The following is a 19,280-nucleotide window of genomic DNA, read 5'->3' as shown; positions in this document are numbered from 1 at the left end:
GTCCATGGACATCTGGAGGACCACAGGTTGACTACCCCTGCCCTATAGCATTACTGACCAATCAGGAGAAAGTTAAAGGAAGGCTGCAGATAACTTTGCCCCCAAAGGAATCAGAAAAGTCAGAAATTCTGGCTGAGGACATAAAGAAATGGATGGCAGCTAAACACACTTTAAAGAGTGGCCTGGAAGACAGATTTGCACAGAATATGGAATAATCCATGTAATAACAGCAGGAATGGTTCCATGACCAGTAACAGTCATTCTAGTCTGGATGCAAATATATTTGGAGCTCTTCTGTCCTTTTTAAGTATTTGCACAAGTGATGTTTGGGCCACTGTAAATCTTGTCCGGAGAAAGCTGTCTTTCTGCATCTCTTAATTTTGAATGTGGGCTATAAAAGCATTAAAATAAAAATGCATGAAAAAGACAACTGAAATGCTGTGTGAAATTTCAGATCTATGTTTGCTTTATAATTTTTAGGTATCTGAATGTAGTTGGCCAGTTAGACAAGCACCAAGCCTCCATAACCTCTATGCTGTGTGTAAGAACATGCACAATTGGTTGCAACAGAACCCCAAAAATGTTTGTGTCATCCACTGTATGGTAAGTCAGCCAGTAAGGAAGTATTTTTGATAAATGGCTGGTTTAAAAAAAGGCAAACAAACACCTCCCCACAGCATTGCTCTGGAAGAACAGAGAATTAAAAACATGCATTTAGAAATACCCCAAATAGCTTCATAAAGAGAAAGTTGCTAAAATCTATTGATGTGCAACACTAATAATATGAAGAATAAAAACCCAATTCTAAAGACCATGTACTACTTCTCTGTATTGTGACAATAATATTGCCTACATTGCAAATCTTAGGGTATGGGAATCCCCGTATAATATAAATGTATAAATATATTTAAAATGTATAGCTATAGTATGAATGTAATAATAATAATAGTAATAATAATAATAATAATAGCTTCCAGTCTGGATGATGATGGGTTCCCTGTCAACGTCAGATGTTGGTAGTGAAAGCAAGGGCAAGGAAGATACTTGAAGTATGGAAAAGGAACTGCAGTTGACTTCCTGGTATCTGACTAATGATTCCCTACTATTTGGGGATTAAAGAAATCTCACTCAAGTGAGTTCTGATCAGTATGGATTAATATCTGTATGCATGCCAGCAGTCGTGAAGAAGGTAGCATATGTTGCCCTGAGAATGAGGAATGTCTCTCCTCAGGTAGCTCCAATGAGCTATTAACTTTTGTAAAGCCTTGGTTTAATTAGGGCTGTTTGATTCACTTGAGGTCCTTTTGCAGCTCCATAAATAACTTGATGGTACCATACTTCTGTATGCTCTGGTGTGAAAAGCAAGTAAGGCAATGCAAGGGAAGACCAATAGCAGCCTTTTTTTAAAAAATGACAACGCAGTTCACTGATCTAAGGAAAGTGAATGCTGCTTCACGGGTTACAGACTCCACATGGAGACCCTTTAAAAACTGCCCACGTGAGGCAGTGCTGCTACGTGCTGGAGCTGCAAAGTATTGTTGATCAGCCTTGTAAACTTAATCTGCCCATTCAGCTGCATGGAGAGTCCCCACAGAGGTGCCAACAATCACCAGGGTGATGCAATTGTTAGTGTGTGGATTCTTCCTTAGGAATAGACTGGAACATAAAGTAACCGGTTTAAAATGTTACCGCTTCTATGTGGAATGCTGGCACACAGAATCCATTGTTGATTACCTTCGTATTGAGGCTGAAACATACAAAGTGTTCCTAAAAATAGACAAGTGCAAGATGCATGTTACATGCCAGATGTGTATGTGTACAGTATTTGGGGACATTAGTGGAGTTTGCATTCAATTGCCATTGTGTGGATTAGCTCTCCTTTGTTCTTTAAATATGGAACAGAAGGTTTTGTGAAGCACTTGATCCATTGATCTAACACATGAAAATGCCAGGAAAGTAGCCATGCCAGTCTGATAAACAGAAGTCTTGTGGCACTTAAGGGTTCTGAGTCCAGTGTTAGCTTTCATGAACTTTGTCAGATTCATGTACTGCACTAGGCTGGCATGCGTGAACAGCAGGATCAAAGGGCCATGAAATGGTTTAAAGTATGACAAGAATCTGTTTTTATAAAAATTCACAACTTCCCTTTTCCACCTCTCAATGTTTTAGAGAATATTTGAACTATCAACATTCAGCCAGGTGTTTGCTGCCCATGTACGAATCTAATTTTATTAATATTTTCTTGGAAGAAAGCAGCCTAAGAGCTTCAGATGTTGCCTAAAGAAGCCTGCACGCTTTGGCATCATACTTGAATGTATATCTATACAGGGAAGCTAGAAGTAGTTCAACCTTTTTATCTTGCTTAAATCATACAGCTAGCATTTGGGGGGGGAGCCAATTAGATGGCAAGATTCTTCCTGATGAATGCTCTTGTGTTTTGCTTGACAGGATGGTCGTGTAGCATCAGCAGTCTTGGTCAGTGCAATGTTCTGTTTCTGTCATCTCTTCTCTAATCCAGTTCCTGCCATTCAGTTGCTAAATTCAAAGCGACCTGGAATAATACTTTGGCCATCCCACAGAAGGTATAGCATACACATTTTTTCTTCAAATTGCCATTTATTATCATTTGGACCCCAGTTTTAGCCAACTCTGCTCTTCCCAACCCTTTTCAGTATCAAAATTAATAAAATGTGTCACGTTGTTCAGATATATCAGCGATTGAGGGCAGATGTGCAGGATGGGGCACTGTTCCAGAAGTGCTTTCAGCTCAGGCTTCAGCTATTCCATTTAGCATGGGCTTTAAAGCTTTGGATTCCTAAGGCTGTGTTCTAGCACTCAAATTCAATGGAATTAGACTATGGAAAATGTATAAAGTTAGCTGTGAGACCATGTTCTCTGCATTTGAGACATATATAGAGGGAAAACTTCTTAATCTGTTTGAAGAGAAACTGCTGTTTACAAAACAAAAATACTTTGAAAATGGAGACAAGGTATGGAAAATGATAGCAAATAGGGTAAGGAAAAAGAAGGCTTAACAAACTATTTCAAAGAAAGTTTCAAGATGGCACAGTTACTAATGATACTAATAAAATCTTGAACACATTATTTGATTTTTATCAATCTGAACAGCCAAATGAAACTAAAATGACAATTAAAAAAAGAATTATGGTCCCTACAATAACAGAGGAAGACATGAACATTAATGCTCAAGAAATAGATGATGCAATAAAAAATAAAAAATTAATAAAGCCCCAGGCCCAAATGGACTTACTTTGAATTCTGTAACAAATTCTCACAATTGATAAAATTACCATTATTAAAAGCCATTAATATAGTTTTAAAAATGGGGTTCTTCCTAACACATGGACAGAAAGTAACATAGTTGTAATACCAAAACCAGCAAAAGATCTTACGTCTACAAGATCATACAGACCAATAAGTTTATTAAATATAGATCATAAATTAGTAACTACAATTCTTTCAAGTAGACTTAGACAGACTATAGAGAAATATGTATTAACTGATCAGAATGGATTTATTCCTCAAAGGCAGTAGTCTGCAAATATTAGACTGGATTAAATTAGACTGGATTAAAAATAAATGAATTAAAATCTGCTTTCTTGTTTTTGGATGTGGAGAAAGCCTTCGATAGATGGTAACTCCCCAAAAATCCCACTTTCTCACACAACTACCATTGATGAAAAATGTATCCAATTCTTTATTACACTTGTTATCTGCTAGATTTTTCATTTTACAAATCTTAGAGAGAGTTAAATGCCATCTGTAATGCATTAGCACAATTCTGATCAGCTAGTTCTTATTTCAACTATAAAGTTACTAATCGCCTCATACCTCCCATAGCAGGGCCGTGCATAGTGCTGATTGTGAACTGTGTCTTTTTGATCATTCTGTTTTTTTTTCATTGCAGGTACATAGGATATATTTGTGATTTAATAGCAGACAAGCCCATTCAGCCTCATTGCAAACCTCTGACCATTAAAGCAGTGATTCTCAGCCCAGTGCCCTGTTTCAACAAGCAAAGAAATGGCTGCCGGCCTTTCTGTGACATTCTCATTGGAGAAACTAGAATATTCACAACTTCTCAAGAATATGAACGAATGAAGTAAGTTCCTATTACATTTGGCTTAGAGTGCTTTGTGTGAACAGAGTTTTGCTGTCAAGTGTGATCTTGATCACGGGCTATTTCAAACACGATACACTCTAGACTGATTGTGTGAGATTCTCGTCAAACTGTACAGCTCATGAAATGTGTGAGTTTCATCAGCTGTCTGTGTAATGAAGCAGATGTATGTTGCACATGAGAATATACCTTGTTTGCATAGAATTGTCTAAATAAAATGCTCTTTGTGGGACATGCAGTCCCTAGTTGTCAAATAGTTGTGTGGATTAAGCAGAGGAATGCCATTAAAACACGTTAAAACTGAGAAGAGATCCAGGTTGCATTTGTATTGGGAAGTCTAGGTTACCTTTCTGATTGCAGCAGCTCCCTTGAATTGTAGAACTGCAAAATATATCTTAATACCAGTGTTTAAATGGGTTTGTAAAGTATGGAATAAAACTTTTGAGGTGGCATTTTTGTTCTCTGTGGACTGTGTGTTGAATTTTCCCAAGAATATAACATGGGGTTTTTATTTTACTTTTCTTTAGGGAGTACCGTGTTCAAGAAGGGAAAATTGTAATTCCACTAGGAGTCACTGTCCATGGTGATGTAGTAATTTCTGTTTGCCATATGCGATCAACCATTGGGGGACGGCTTCAAGCAAAAGTACGACTTGGTCTATGTTTTGAAATGCATAAGTTGGTCTACGTTTTTAAATGCATGTGCTTGGATGGTCTAAAAATACATTCATATTGTGAGAGGTAGACTGCCAGTCTTAATCATTAGTAGGATATATCTGCCTTTGTATCCTGCCTTTCTGCCAAAGTCCGAAAGTGGCCTATGTCATTCTCCTCTCTTTCATAATAAAATCAGAGTCCAGTAGCACCTTTAAGACCAACAAAGATTTATTCAGGGGGCCATTTCGCACGGCTTCAAAGTAGCAGAATGGTTGCTATTTGGAAACGCTACTAATTTGCCATAACCCACGACGTCGTAGACAATCTGCAACAATCCTGAAACCAATCAGAAAAAAGCGCTTCGTTGTGGCGCTTTCAGGGGAATCCAGAAAAGTGGATTCACCCTCCGGATAGCGATACACTCCTGCAACCAATCTGCAACAGTAGCGCTAAAGACCTTCGCGTTACCATTGTTGCTGGTTCTTCAAAGTCCCTCCCCCTGGCTCTCTCCTCCAAACTTCCGATCGCCATTTTTTTTTCTCCGAGCGAGCGGGGATAAACGCACCGGCGAGCCTCTTTCTGTTTAGAGGCTTCCCTGGCTTCAGTCCTTCACTTTTAGTCACTAAGCACAAACCACTGAAAAGCCCGTTTGCTGAAATAAAGTCCCTTTATTTTTTACAAATAAATTCAGCCGAAAATCGAGCCCGTGAGAGGGGGGGGGGATTTTTTTTTATCACTCGAGGCAGCGTGCAAACGATCATACAATCAAACGACAGCTCACATTAGGCAGCTGGATGGGTCTCTCCGTAGCAACGAATCTACCTAGATTCGTTGCTATGGGTCGGTTTTTTTTTTTTAAAACCTTTCTTAAAGGGAAAGGGGCTGTTTGGGAGCATGCTAACGGCTGCCCATTGGCTGCTTGACGGCCACGGGCGGGACGAGCTTGGCAATAGCGCTTCCTTTCTAGCGATTTCTGCCGAGACCGGAAGCCTGTGGGAAACGCTAAAAAACGCAACTGATTCCACTACAAAGGCAGGTATGCATAACGACGAATTCCACTATTTTAAATGGCGATTTTTCATTCCGCAAACAATTTGCAACAAAGATCCCTGTGCGAAAAGGCCCAGGGTCTTAAAGGTGCTCAGCAGAAATGCTGTCTGAAGCTGTCTGCCCATGAGATTGGGAGTTCAATCCCAGCAGCCGGCTCAAGGTTGACTCAGCCTTCCATCCTTCTGAGGTCGGTAAAATGAGTACCCAGTTTGCTGGGGGGTAAACGGTCATGACTGGGGAAGGCACTGGCAAACCACCCCGTATTGAGTCTGCCATGAAAACGCTAGAGGGCGTCACCCCAAGGGTCAGACATGACTCGGTGCTTGCACAGGGGATATCTTTACCTTTACCTTTAAAGGTGCTACTGGATTCTGATTTTATTGTGCTACTTCAGACCAACATGGCTACCCATTTGAATCTCATAGAATCATAGAATCATAGAATCATAGAGTTGGAAGGGGCCATACAGGCCATCTAGTCCAACCCCCTGCTCAACGCAGGATTAGCCCTAAGCATCCTAAAGCATCCAAGAAAAGTGTGTATCCAACCTTTGCTTGAAGACTGCCAGTGAGGGGGAGCTCACCACCTCCTTAGGCAGCCTATTCCACTGCTGAACTACTCTGACTGTGAAATTTTTTTTCCTGATATCTAGCCTATATCGTTGTACTTGAAGTTTAAACCCATTACTGCGTGTCCTCTCCTCTGCAGCCAACAGAAACAGCATGCTACCCTCCTCCAAGTGACAACCTTTCAAATAAATAAAGAGGGCTATCATGTCCCCTAAGAGCCTCTTGTGGCGCAGAGTGGTAAGGCAGCCGTCTGAAAGCTTTGCCCATGTGGCTGGGAGTTCAATCCCAGCAGCCGGCTCAAGGTCGACTCAGCCTTCCATCCATCCGAGGTCGGTAAAATGAGTACCCAGCTTGCTGGGGGGTAAACGGTCATGACTGGGGAAGGCACTGGCAAACCACCCCGTATTGAGTCTGCCATGAAAACGCTGGAGGGTGTCACCCCAAGGGTCAGACATGACTCGGTGCTTGCACAGGGGATACCTTTACCTTTACCTTTATCATGTCCCCTCTCAACCTCCTTTTCTCCAGGCTGAACACTCCCAAGTCCCTCAACCTATCTTCATAGGGCTTGGTCCCTTGGCCCCAGATCATCTTCGTCGCTCTCCTCTGTTCCCTTTCAATTTTATCTACGTCCTTCTTGAAGTGAGGCCTCCAGAACTGCACACAGTACTCCAGGTGTAGTCTGACCAGTGCTGTATACAATGGGACTATGACATCTTGTGATTTTGATGTGATGCCCCTGTTGATACAGCCCAAAATGGCATTTGCCTTTTTTAACCGCTGCATTACACTGCCTGCTCATGTTTAGTTTACAATCCACAAGTACCCCAAGGTCTCGTTCACACACAGTGTTACCTAGAAGCGTATCCCCCATCCAGTAGGCATGCTTTTCATTTTTCTGACCCAGATGCAGAACTTTACATTTATCTTTATTAAATTGCATCTTGTTCTCATTTGCCCATTTTTCCATTGTGTTCAGATCTCGTTGAACTCTGTCTCTATCTTCGGGAGTATTTGCCAGTCCTCCCAATTTGGTGTCATCTGCAAACTTGATGAGTAGTCCCTCCACCCCCTTATCTAGATCATTAATAAATATGTTAAAAAGTACCGGGCCGAGCACCGAGCCCTGAGGTACCCCACTACTCACCTCTCTCCAGTCTGATGAAACACCATTGACAACAACTCTTTGAGTGCGGTTCTCTAACCAATTCCCTATCCACTTAACTATCTGAAAATCCAGATTGCAGTCCTTCAACTTATCCATCAGAACATCATGGGGAACCTTGTCAAAAGCTTTACTAAAATCCAAGTAAACGACATCAACCGAATTTCCCTGATCCAGCAAACCTGTTACTTGGTCAAAAAAGGAAACCAGGTTGGTCTGGCAGGACCTGTTGGAGACAAATCCATGCTGACCTTCTTGGTTCACCAAATTGTCCTCCAGATGTTTGCAGATCGCTCCCTTTAATATCTGCTCCATTATCTTCCCCACAACAGAGGTCAGACTCACTGGTCTGTAGTTTCCCGGGTCATCCTTCCTCCCTTTTTTGAAGATCGGAATAACGTTTGCTCTCTTCCAGTCCTCCGGGACATCTCCAGTCCTTAAAGAGGTTCTGAAGATGATAGACAAGGGCTGTGCAAGTTCTCTGGAAAGTTCTTTGAGCACTCTCGGGTGCATTTCATCCGGACCAGGGGATTTGAACTCATCCAGTGCAGCTAAATGCCTCTCGACAACCTCTCTATCCATGTTAACCTGCCACTCAGACACTATCCTTTGGCTACGGCCATCTCTAGATGTGCCTAAACACTTTGACCTGTGGGAAAAAACAGATGCTTTTTCTGCATCCCTTAGAGTTTGTCCATCCGCACCCAACAGTGGGCCTATTGCCTCCTTTACTTTACGTTTGCTCCTCACATAACTGAAAAATCTTTTCTTGTTACAATGGGCTTCCCTGGCCAATCTTAGCTCACTCTCAGCTTTGGCCTTTCTGATGATTGATCTACAGTGCCTAGTAACCTGTAGGTACTCTTCTTTAGAGCTCTGCCCTTCCCTCCATTTCCTGAACATTTTCTTTTTCTTTCTTAGTTCCTCTTGAAGTTCTCTGTTCATCCAAATAGGCTCCTTAGAGCTCCTGCAGTGTTTTTGTCTTTCTGGGATAGTCATTGATTGAGCATGCAATAGCTCTTGTTTGAGTAGCGCCCACCCTTCACATTCTCCCTTCCCTTCCAGCATTCTCGTCCATGGTATGACACTCATCATGTCTCTGAGTTTATTAAAGTTTGCCCTACAAAAATCCAACATCCGCATCTGGCTACAAGCTTCCTTGGCTCCCCATCTCAAAAGGAATTCTATGAGGACATGGTCACTTCCCCCTAGGGTCCCCACCTCCTTCGCCTCATCCACCAACTCTTGCCTGTTGGTCAGTATTAAGTCCAGTATGGCTGAACCTCTTGTGGGTTCATCTACCATTTGATAAATGAAATTGTCAGCCAGGCAGGTCAGAAACTTGCATGACTGAGGACGCTTTGCAGAGTTTGTTTCCCAGCACACATCTGGGAAATTGAAGTCTCCCATGATGACAAGGTCCTGCCGCTTGGATATTTTCTCAAGCTGCTCACAAAGTTCAGCATCCACATCCTCTTGTTGGTCAGGCGGTCGGTAGCAGACACCAACCACCACACTGTTTGTTTTCCCCTCGCTTATTTTCACCCAGATGCTTTCCACTGTAGATATGCTCTCCTTCACTAGAATTTCCTGACAGGTAAGCCCTTTCCTCACATACAGTGCCACTCCTCCACCTCTTCGATCTATTCTGTTTTTTCTGAACAGTTCATATCCATCCACCATTACATTCCAGTCATGAGAATCATTCCACCAAGTTTCTGTGATGCCTACTAGATCATACCTTTCCATCAGCATGAGAAGTTCCAGCTCTTCCTTTTTATTGCCCATGCTTCGGGCGTTAGTATAAAGACATCTGAATCCTTTTACTTTTGGTTCCCTATGAGCTGGCCTTGCTAGTTGGTCTGCCCCCGATCGTTCTCCTTCCTTACACTCCCTATGTTGATCGTCTCCTTCCCCTTGTGGCTTTAATTTAAAGCTCTCCTGATGAATCTCCCCAGGTTCCTGCCAAACACATTCTTCCCCAGTTTCGATAAGTGCAGTCCATCAGGTGCTAGTAGGCCTTCCTCAAGAAAGCCTATTCCATGGTCCCAGAAACCAAATCTCTCCTGCCGGCACCAACTACGCAGCCAGTGATTCACCTCCATTATCTTCCTCTCCCAACACATTCCTCTTCCCTTGACAGGGAAGATTGAAGAGAATACCACTTGTGCCCCCATTTGCTTGAGCTTCCTCCCCAGATCTTGATAGTCTTTTTTAATAGGAGCGATGGTATTCAGGGACATGTCATTTGTTCTCACATGGACCATCACAAATGGGTAGCGATCCGTAGATCTCCTCTCTTTCATGTTATCTTCACAACAACCCTGTGAGTTAGGTTAGATAGAGAGAGTGTAACTGGCCCAAGGGCACCCAGGTGAGCTTCTATGCCACAAGTGGGGATTTGAATCTGGGCCTCCCAGTTTCTAGCCTTTGTCATTATTATTATTATTATTATTATTATTATTATTATTATTGTTGTTGTTGTTGTTGTTGTTGTTGTTGTTGTTGTTGTTATTATTGATGATAACGATGATGATACATTTATTTCCCACCACTCCTGAGACCAGCTTGTGGCAGGTTATAATTGTCCTTAGCTAAAACCCTACTAAAATACAGGACATAAAACATAACAACAGCAGCACAGAAACATGGCGGTATTACACAACCACACATCCCCTCCACCCCCAAAAAATATCTAATCATGGAGATGGGAAGAGGGGGCCTCAGTGGCTGGAACAGATATGATAGTTTTGGCTCTATCACAAAACTTTGGAGAGTAGTAGTCATGATTTTCATTGAAAGCTCCTAGTTAGATAAAGGAGCAGCACCTGTTATCAGCCTGCTTGGAGCAAGGTTTGCTTGTTAGCTGAAGAAATATTCACAAAACTATCTTGGTACCATCTGAGACTGCTGTCTGGTTCAGAGGTTTGAGCCACAGCAATAACAGGCATTCAAAGAACATCTGCACATGACAGCATACGGATGTGATCCATCTCTTTGACAAAAAAGTGGGCAAACTTAATTTTTGTCCTGGTAAGAGAAAAAATGATTGAATATTTGGTGTACATAGAGGTAATGAGATCTGTCATTTCTTCTTTCTTTCTTTCTTTCTTTCTTTCTTTCTTTCTTTCTTTCTTTCTTTCTTTCTTTCTTTCTTTCTTTCTTTCTTTCTTTCTTTCGAGTCTTACGATTATAGACAAAATCTTGATTACAATCTTTTTGACTGGATTCTGATAATTTATACAATAACTGTTGATCATCATTACTGATTGTTATATGTGATCATGGCTATGGCTTGTATCCACCAGTTATTTTTATGGATAGAAGGAATGTATCCGCATGGTGGGACTTCCTTGTAGCCCCAAATCCCCTCTGAAATGCTGCTTCTGGGGAAAAGGAATATGAAGAAGTCAAGATTTGTAGCAGGAAGGAGAATTAGTAAAAATCCCCTGCCTTCCCTCCACAGAAATTTTTCTGCTGGATCTATTCAGTAGAACAAATTGACTTAGTTCCAGTTCTGGTCAAAAATATTTTATGATCTGATAAAGGCATTATTTTTCCTAATTTATTGAAGATATTTATACCACCCACCTTTTAAATGACAAGGCTGGTTAAAGAAGTTGGGCAAAAATAAAATTTTAAAAGGTAAAATGTACAATTTAAAGATGCAGCAACATTCAAGCAAAATTTTTTTAAAAGATCCAGATGCCACAATTAACTCTAACCCCCTTGTCTGTAGATGCTGGTAAAGTGAAGTAAAACTGTCTGGCTAATTTGTTACACATCTGATCTTTTTAAAATCCTGATTCTGCTTTTTCTTCCAGATGTCAAACACACAAATATTTCAGGTTCAGTTTCACACTGGATTCATAGCTCTGGGAACAACGGTGTTAAAATTTAATAAGTAAGTATCCTACAAATGAGAGTAACCATGATGTGGAGTGAGACATACTTACTCCATGGCTCATCACTGAATGATTCGGCTGATTTATCAAGCAATACCGGTCAACATCCTTGAAGGCTATACTTTGAATGTATTTGCATTGTGAAGTGAAAGAAGTGCATTTAAACTTAAATTAGCCGGAAATGTAGCATCCTTCAAAAACAGAATATAGATTGCCAGGAAGCATTTTGGTCTTGGCTCAGTCTACACAACTTCTTCTGAAGGTGTAGGGAGAAAAATCCTTAAAGAACTGATTGTAGGTTTCTGGGAAAACTAATAAACAATGCTATAAAATTATTTTTTTTAGTAAAGATTCTAAAATAAATTCTTGCTTTTTAAAGCATTAGGCATCCTTCTCGTCCCCTATCGTCCCCTATCAAAAAATAACAAAAGTCACATAGAATACCTTTTGGAATTAGAATTAAACACAAGGCTCATGGGTGGAATGCTTGAGTATTCCTCTTCCTGTCCCTGATTTGCTTTTCTGAAGGCTGAACTGCAAGGTGGAGGGGACATGTTTAAAATGCAAGGAAGGAATATGGTTTAGTGGCAGAAAACATGTGTTTCATCAAGAAGGTCCTGGGTTCAATCTTTAGCATCTTGAGCTAAAGGATCTCCATTAGAAGAGCCTAGGGAAGGTGTTTCTCTCCCTAAGAGCTCCTGCCAGTCATGGTAGATGATACTGATTGAGACAAATCAATGGAATAACTTGGCAGGGGTAGTCAACCTATGGTCCTCCAGATGTTCATGGACTACAATTCCCATGATCCCCTGCCAGCAAATGCTGGCAGGGGCTTGTGGGAATTATAGTCCATGAACATCTGGAGGACCACAGGTTGACTACCACTGGTATAAGGCATCTCAATTATATCCATATTCATCTCTTGACCCTAAAATGAACTATTCACACAAGTTCAGCTGACTTGCTTAAGAAATAGTGGCAAGAGTAACCATGGCAGACAACACCTGGTGGTTGCAAAGTGCTGGAAGAACAAGTAAAGGAGCCAAGCCTTTACTATACACCTCTTCTTCCAGGATCAGATGGTGAGCATGTATGGACTTATTTACAATGGAATCTATCAATCAGCCTCTGTATGTACAAAAGCCTTGGGATTGCTATACCGGAGCCTGCAACCAATTGAAGAGTTCCTTGCCTGTTATTGTAGCAGTCATACCACTGCAGTTGTCTTGTTTTTCTCCTCAGCTACCAGAAGTATCCAGGAATTGCCAAGAGGGTAAATAGTTAGATGGTGATGGGTGCAGTAACAAGGCTACTGAGGAAAGTCTCTGAATAGTTGGAGTAACTGTTGGAGCTTTGATCAGCAGAAGTCTTCTAAACACACATGGGCTGGCTCATAAGATTTGATTTTAATAGTTCATCATCAAATGGTTTAGTTTAATGCATTTTAATTTAAAGAACTCTCTGTTGGTGTTTAGACCTGAAATGGATGCATGCGACTCTCCAGAGAAATATCCCCAGCTGTTTCATGTGATAGTGGAAATAGAAATAGAATCAGCTGATAGACAGACTGACCTAACTCCTCCATGGGAGAACTTCACAACAAAAGACATCAACCCAAGCATACTTTTCTCTTCTCACCAGGAACACCAAGATACCCTTGCAATGGCAGGTAAAAATTATGCTGGTCTTCTGTACAATTTCCAGTTTTCATGCCAATATCAATTATGATTGCTTTGCATCTTTTCTTACCTGTTAGTATGTTTTGACTCTTTGTAATTTATAGGTAGAAGTCCTGGAGATGCATCACAAGATAACTTAAAGACTGCTGGACAAGGTGCATTCTTGTCATCTCTCAGCTGGCAAGGCACGTAGAATTTCATGCTGAGTAACTTGTTTTTCACAACTGACAAATCCAAGTATTATTATATCACACATTTGACATCTATGACATTCTATGAATTTGGCAATGATTTATTCAGAGTGACATAAATTGTACTTTTCAGTGTAGGAAGGAACTAGCCAGCACCTGCACAAGCCTGGCTTTTATCATGCTGACTTCAAAACACTTTGGAGATCTGACCATCCTCTGAAGCTAGGCAGATTTTGTTCTGATCTTTGTTGCAGTCCTTGGGAAATTACTGGATGCCATTCTTCTGTTCCCCCCTGTTCCATATTTTGAATATTCCATTTTCTGTTACAAGTTAGCAAATAATGGATACTTTTGATTAAAGTGTAAATATTATCTCTTTCTGATTTCTGTTGCTTCTACATATGGCTTGTAAAAAAGGGTTGCTTTCTTCTCTGTGTACCATCTGATCAATTAGCTAATCTTACGATTTGACCACTTAGATCAAAAATTGGAAAGAAGCAGTTCACACCCCAGCTCTGAAGACCGGGCAGCCCTGGTGCATGAAGAAAGTGAGCAGTCCGATGATGAACTCTTATCCCTCTCCAGTCAGCACAGTAACACAAGCACTGACAAACTCCATGGGCCACCAAAGCACAGCAAAAAGCAACAAGAGCCACCAGGTCCCCCACCCCCTGAAGATGTCGACCTTTTAGGTTTGGATGGTAGTTCTATGAACAAAAACTTCCCAGCAGCTCCCCCTGCTCCCCCTTCCAATTCAGACTTGTTGAATGATCTGTTTGGAGCTGGTCATTCTGGAGGTGCAACCCAAGGTGGTCAGTCGGCTGCTGAGGATGTCTTTCAGATGGGCGGGGCTGGGTCTTCTCACTCTACTCCACGGCGGTCTGCAACTTCTGCATCCCCATCTTTGTCCCCAAGAATAGGAGAAGGTAATTATGTCCAACTCTAGCGCCTGATATATCTCTCTCTTAAATCTTAATTACTTCTGTGGGGATCCACAGAAGATCTGACTGGTATAGGTCAACAGGGAGATAGGAAGCCTTTCCATTTTAAGGGCTCCTTTATACAACAAAGGTTTACGAAACTTGTGGTGGAAGCATTGTTATTCTGTGGCTGTTAATTAACGTTTAATTATTTGTGTGAACAAGGAATTTAACTGGTGAAATAAACCATCAATTTGTACTGTATTAAATGATTTTGGTCACTCTGTTTCTGTAACAGTTTGGGGCAATTATATAAAAATGTAAAGTTAAGTGACTTGGCAAGTCACTTTTAATTACTTCTTTTCAAAACTGGGAAAGTGTCTGTCATTAATCACTAACTACATCTTTATTGCCCCAATGTTTTTGTGAATGGCAATTGAACCCAGAGTACTGATTTGCTTTTCTAGGAGAGAATTATCATACTTCTGATGCTATTTAATAATTTGCTAGTAATTTACTTACTACTTATATCTGTACTCTTATGATCCATTGTCGGAGGATGTCTACATGCACACAAAAGCTCACACCTTGAATAAATCTTTGTTCATCTTAAAGGTGCTATTGGACTCAAATTTAGTTTGGTGTAGTGGTTAGGAGTGCGGACTTCTAATTTGGCATGCCGGGTTCGGTTCTGCACTCCCCCACATGCAGCCAGCTGGGTGACCTTGGGCTTGCCACGGCACTGATAAAACTGTTCTGATCAAGCAGTGATATCAGGGCTCTCTCAACCTCACCCACCTCACAGGGTGTCTGTTGTGGGGAGAAGAATGGGAAGGCGGCTGTAAGCCGCTTTGAGCCTCCTTCGGGTAGAGAAAAGCGGCATATAAGAACCAACTCTTCTTCTTCTTCTTCTTCTTCTTCTTCTTCTTCTTCTTCTTCTTCTTCTTCTTCTTCTTCTTCTTCTTCTTCTTCTAGTTGTAGTACTTCAGAGCAACACAACTATCTACTTGAATGTACATTAATCTCCCTTCCATAATATTTGATTTGGTATAAATATAAATTCTGCTTAAGCTAATTATATTATATATACAAACAGTATAGGATCATTCTAGAGCTAAGTAATGCAGCCTAATACAGCAACTGTGATTAAAAACTAACAAACAGGATGCATTTTAATATCTATTTTTAGCAGCTGCCTTTGACCCATTTGGAGGAAGCCCAAAGCAACCTGCCCCAGATCTTCTGGGCTCTTTCCTTGGTTCATCAAATACTGCCGCTGATCCTTTTCTTCAAACAGCCAGAAGTCCTTCACCCACAGTGCAAGGGGATCCTTTTAACCTGGGTAAGCAATATCTAAAGCAACCTTTCTCAACTTTTTTGCCTGAGAAACCCCTGAAATATTCTTCAGGCTTTGAGAAACCCCAGAAGTGGCACAACAGTGCAGAATATGGTTGGGAAGCATAGCTATGCATACAGCCATCCAGGTCCCTTTCCTTCCCATACCCTCCAGGCCTGTCATTGGCCATTTGGGGAGGGGGACATGTTGATATGACCATATGTGATCATATCACCTGATAAATGTGTAACAGGTTTTTAAAATTAGATTTAAATCTCATTAATTCCCACCCATTTGGGAAACCTTCCAGGGCCATCAAGAACCCCAAGGGTTTACTGAAACTCTGGTTGAGAAAGCCTACAGTATTTTCTGGATTTATTAAGAAATGTTAATAATCCTCACTAGCTGCCTCTGTAAGTCATTTAATTTATAAAGTCAGGTAAAACTGTCTGTCTTAAAATCTCTTAAATGGCTTTTGGTAGTAAAATGTAATTCCTGAATTTAGAAGTTAGATATAACTAGCCATACCTTCCTGATAATTTGTAATTTTAAGAATACACAATTGATTCTTGTCTGGTTCTTTCCTAGTTATGGTAGGCTTTTTTCAATATATGTGAATAAAGGTGTGCAGGATTGGGCTGCAAAATGTCCTATATCCAGCCACACATTTTGAAGACCCAACAGCTGTCCAGTTTTTGGAAGAAGATCAGCAGAAACTGCTGCAACCTATCTAGAAACCAAAAGCCTCCCCCCCTCCCACTGAAGACTCCAATTTGCGTACTATGCAGCCCATGATCTTCCTCCCAGGAGCAAAAGGGGGGTGGCAGCAGTGGTTTGCTTGGAAGGGAAAGTGATAGAAATCACATACTGAGCTTTTGCCCTTAAGTGTTTGAAATAACACTGTTGGAAGCAGGCCAGTATTGTAGTGCTTATCTTATAAAACTTCACTATGCTTAAATAAAGGTTATTCTACTTCAGATCCCTAAATGTTGCATAAGAATCATAGAATAATAAAGTTGGAAGGGACCTTGTGGGTCATCTAGTCCAACTCCCTGCAATATGCAGGACACTCACATCCCAATCGCTCATCTACTGTTACCTGCCACCCCCTTGAGCCTTCACAGAATCAGCTTCTCTGTCAGATGGCTATCCAGCCTCTGTTTAAAAATTTCCAAAGATGGAGAACTTGCCACCTCCCAAGGAAGCTTGTTCCACTGAGAAACCGCTCTAACTGTCAGGAACTTCTTCCTGATGTTTAGATGGGATTTTTTTGAAGTAATTTCATCCCATTTGTTCTGGACTGTCCCTCTGGGGCAAGAGAGAACAATTCTGCTCCATCCTCTATATCAGAGGTAGTCAACCTGTGGTCCTCCAGATGTCCATGGACTACAATTCCCATGAGCCACTGCCAGCAAACGCTGGCAGGGGCTCATGGAAATTGTAGTCCATAGACATCTGGAGGACCACAGGTTGACTACCTCTGCTCTATATGGTACCCTTTTAGATACTTGAAGATGGTTATCAGATCCCCTCTCAGTCGTCTCCTCTCTAGGCTAAACAGACCAAGCTCCCCCAACCTTTCTTCATATGTCGTGGTCTCCAAACCCCTCACCATCTTTGTTGCCCTCCTCTGGACACGTTCCAGTTTGTCAACATCCCTCTTCAATTGGGGTGCCCAAAACTGAACACAGTACTCCAAGTGAGGCCAAACCAGAACAGAGTAAAGCGTTTGATACAACCCAAAATCCCATTTGCCTTTTTAGCCACCGAGTAACACTGCTGACTCATGTTCAATGTATGGTCTACTAAGACTCCTAGATCCTTTTTGCACATGCTACTGGCAAGACAAGTCTCCCCCATCTTATATTGGTGTTTTTGGTTTTTCCTTCCTAAATGCAGAATTGTACATTTGTCCCTATTGAACTTCATTTTCTTCAGTTTTGCCCACATCTTGAGCCTATCAAGATCATCCTGTATTCTGTTGCTGTCTTCAATTGTGTTTGTTACCCCTCCCAGTTGAATATTGTCTGCAAATTTAATAAGTATCCCCTCTAATCCCTCATCCAAATAATTTATAAATATGTTGAACAACACAGGCCCCAGGACAGATCCTTGGGGTTCTCCACTTGTCACTCTTTTCCAAGAAGATGCTGAACCATTAACAAGTACCCTCTGGGTACGATTTGTCAACCAGTTATTGATCCACCTGACATAATTAAGATCCATACCACATTTTACCAACTTGTGAACAAGAATATCATGTGGAAACTTATCAAAACCTTTACTGAAATCCAGATAAACTATGTCCACGGCATTCCCCTGATCCAACAAAGTAGTCACTTTCTCGAAAAAAGAGATAAGGCTGGTCTGACATGACTTGTTCTTGCGAAACCCGTGCTGAGTCTTAGAAATCACAGCTCTCAGTTCCAGCTGCTCAAGGACCGAGTGTTTGATTATTTGTTCCAAAATTTTGCCAGCTACAGATGTCAAGCTGACGGGTCGATAATTACCCGGATCCTCCTTTTTCCCTTTCTTGAAGATGGGGACAACATTTGCCTGCCTCCAATCATCTGGCACCTCACCTGTTCTCCAAGAACTATCAAAAATAATGGGCAGAGGTTCAGAGATGACATCTGCAAGTTCCTTTAGTACCCTTGGATGCAGTTCATCTGGCCCTGAAGACTTTGTTTCATTTAAAGAAACTAGATGTTTGTGCACTGTTCCAACAGTGATCCTAGGCCACCATTCCCATCCCCCGTGTTGTGTTATGTTTTTGCCACATTGAGCACTATTTCCCTCACAAGAGAAGACTGAGGAGAAATAGGAGTTAAGCAGTTCAGTCCTCTCTTTATCATCTATTATAATTTCACTTTCTTGTCCTCACAGTCGTCCTACGGTGTCCCTATTCTTTTTCTTGCTTGAAATATAACTAAAGAAGCCTTTTTTGTTATGTTTAGCTTTTCTTGCTAACCTAAGCTCATATTGAGCTTTAGCTTTTCTAACACTCCCCCTACAATTATTGGTTATTTGTTTATACTCATCCTTGGTAATAAGGCCTTCCTTCCATATCCTAAAAGACTCTTTTATATTCTTCAAATCTTTTGACAACAGCTTATGGTTCCAACTTGGCTTCCTTAGGCTCCTTCCATGTTTTTCTTCTCAAGGGAATAGTTTGTGATTGAGCCTTCAGTATTTCACTTTTATGAAACTCCCAGCCCTCTGGGACTCGCATCTCTTTAAGTCTTTCTGACCACAGGACTCTACACAACGTACCTTTGAGTCTGTGAAAATCAGCTTTCCTGAAGTCCAGTCTATATGTACAACTACGTAAAGGTTTTCTCTTTCCCACAATTGAAAATTCCGAAAGCACATGGTCACTGCTACCAAGTACACCCACTTGGTAATTTAAAATTTCCTTATTTTAAAAATCCAGTTAAAATATTAATTTTGGCAGAAAACTTCAATATAGTTGCTTTCTGGATGACAGGCCAAGAATATTCACATTTTCTAATGCCATCAGTTGTCTAATCAAGGTATATAATGTTTCAAGGGGAAAGTATTTTTATATAATATGTGAGATTTCTGCGTCAGCTGAGGCAAGCAGAGAGAAATAACTCTTTAGCTTCTACAGCGTTGCTTAATGGTTAGAATGTAAGACTAGTGCCTGA

The 19,280-nt window shown here is 41.1% G+C and overlaps 1 protein-coding gene across 6 annotated transcripts in view; it reads left to right on the top strand.

The window, feature by feature from the left end:
• Nucleotides 1-19,280, top strand: part of DNAJC6 (DnaJ heat shock protein family (Hsp40) member C6) — a 74,983-nt gene that overhangs the window by 33,212 nt on the left and 22,491 nt on the right. For 4 of the 6 annotated variants that reach the window (XM_077333446.1, XM_077333447.1, XM_077333441.1 and 1 more), the window contains 9 exons: nucleotides 481-603; nucleotides 2,449-2,582; nucleotides 3,929-4,123; nucleotides 4,669-4,786; nucleotides 11,406-11,485; nucleotides 12,962-13,155; nucleotides 13,270-13,350; nucleotides 13,836-14,282; nucleotides 15,466-15,618. In XM_077333446.1, the coding sequence (XP_077189561.1) occupies nucleotides 481-603; nucleotides 2,449-2,582; nucleotides 3,929-4,123; nucleotides 4,669-4,786; nucleotides 11,406-11,485; nucleotides 12,962-13,155; nucleotides 13,270-13,350; nucleotides 13,836-14,282; nucleotides 15,466-15,618 (1,525 nt within the window). The remainder of the gene's footprint in view (nucleotides 1-480; nucleotides 604-2,448; nucleotides 2,583-3,928; nucleotides 4,124-4,668; nucleotides 4,787-11,405; nucleotides 11,486-12,961; nucleotides 13,156-13,269; nucleotides 13,351-13,835; nucleotides 14,283-15,465; nucleotides 15,619-19,280) is intronic. The other 2 variants (XM_077333442.1, XM_077333444.1) reach the window with 2 other exon arrangements.

Source organism: Paroedura picta, chromosome 4 (genome assembly GCF_049243985.1).
Source record: "Paroedura picta isolate Pp20150507F chromosome 4, Ppicta_v3.0, whole genome shotgun sequence".
Lineage (NCBI taxonomy): Eukaryota > Metazoa > Chordata > Lepidosauria > Squamata > Gekkonidae > Paroedura > Paroedura picta.
The sequence above is the reverse complement of the archived record's forward strand: the minus strand, read 5'-3'. Positions and strand labels throughout refer to the sequence as shown.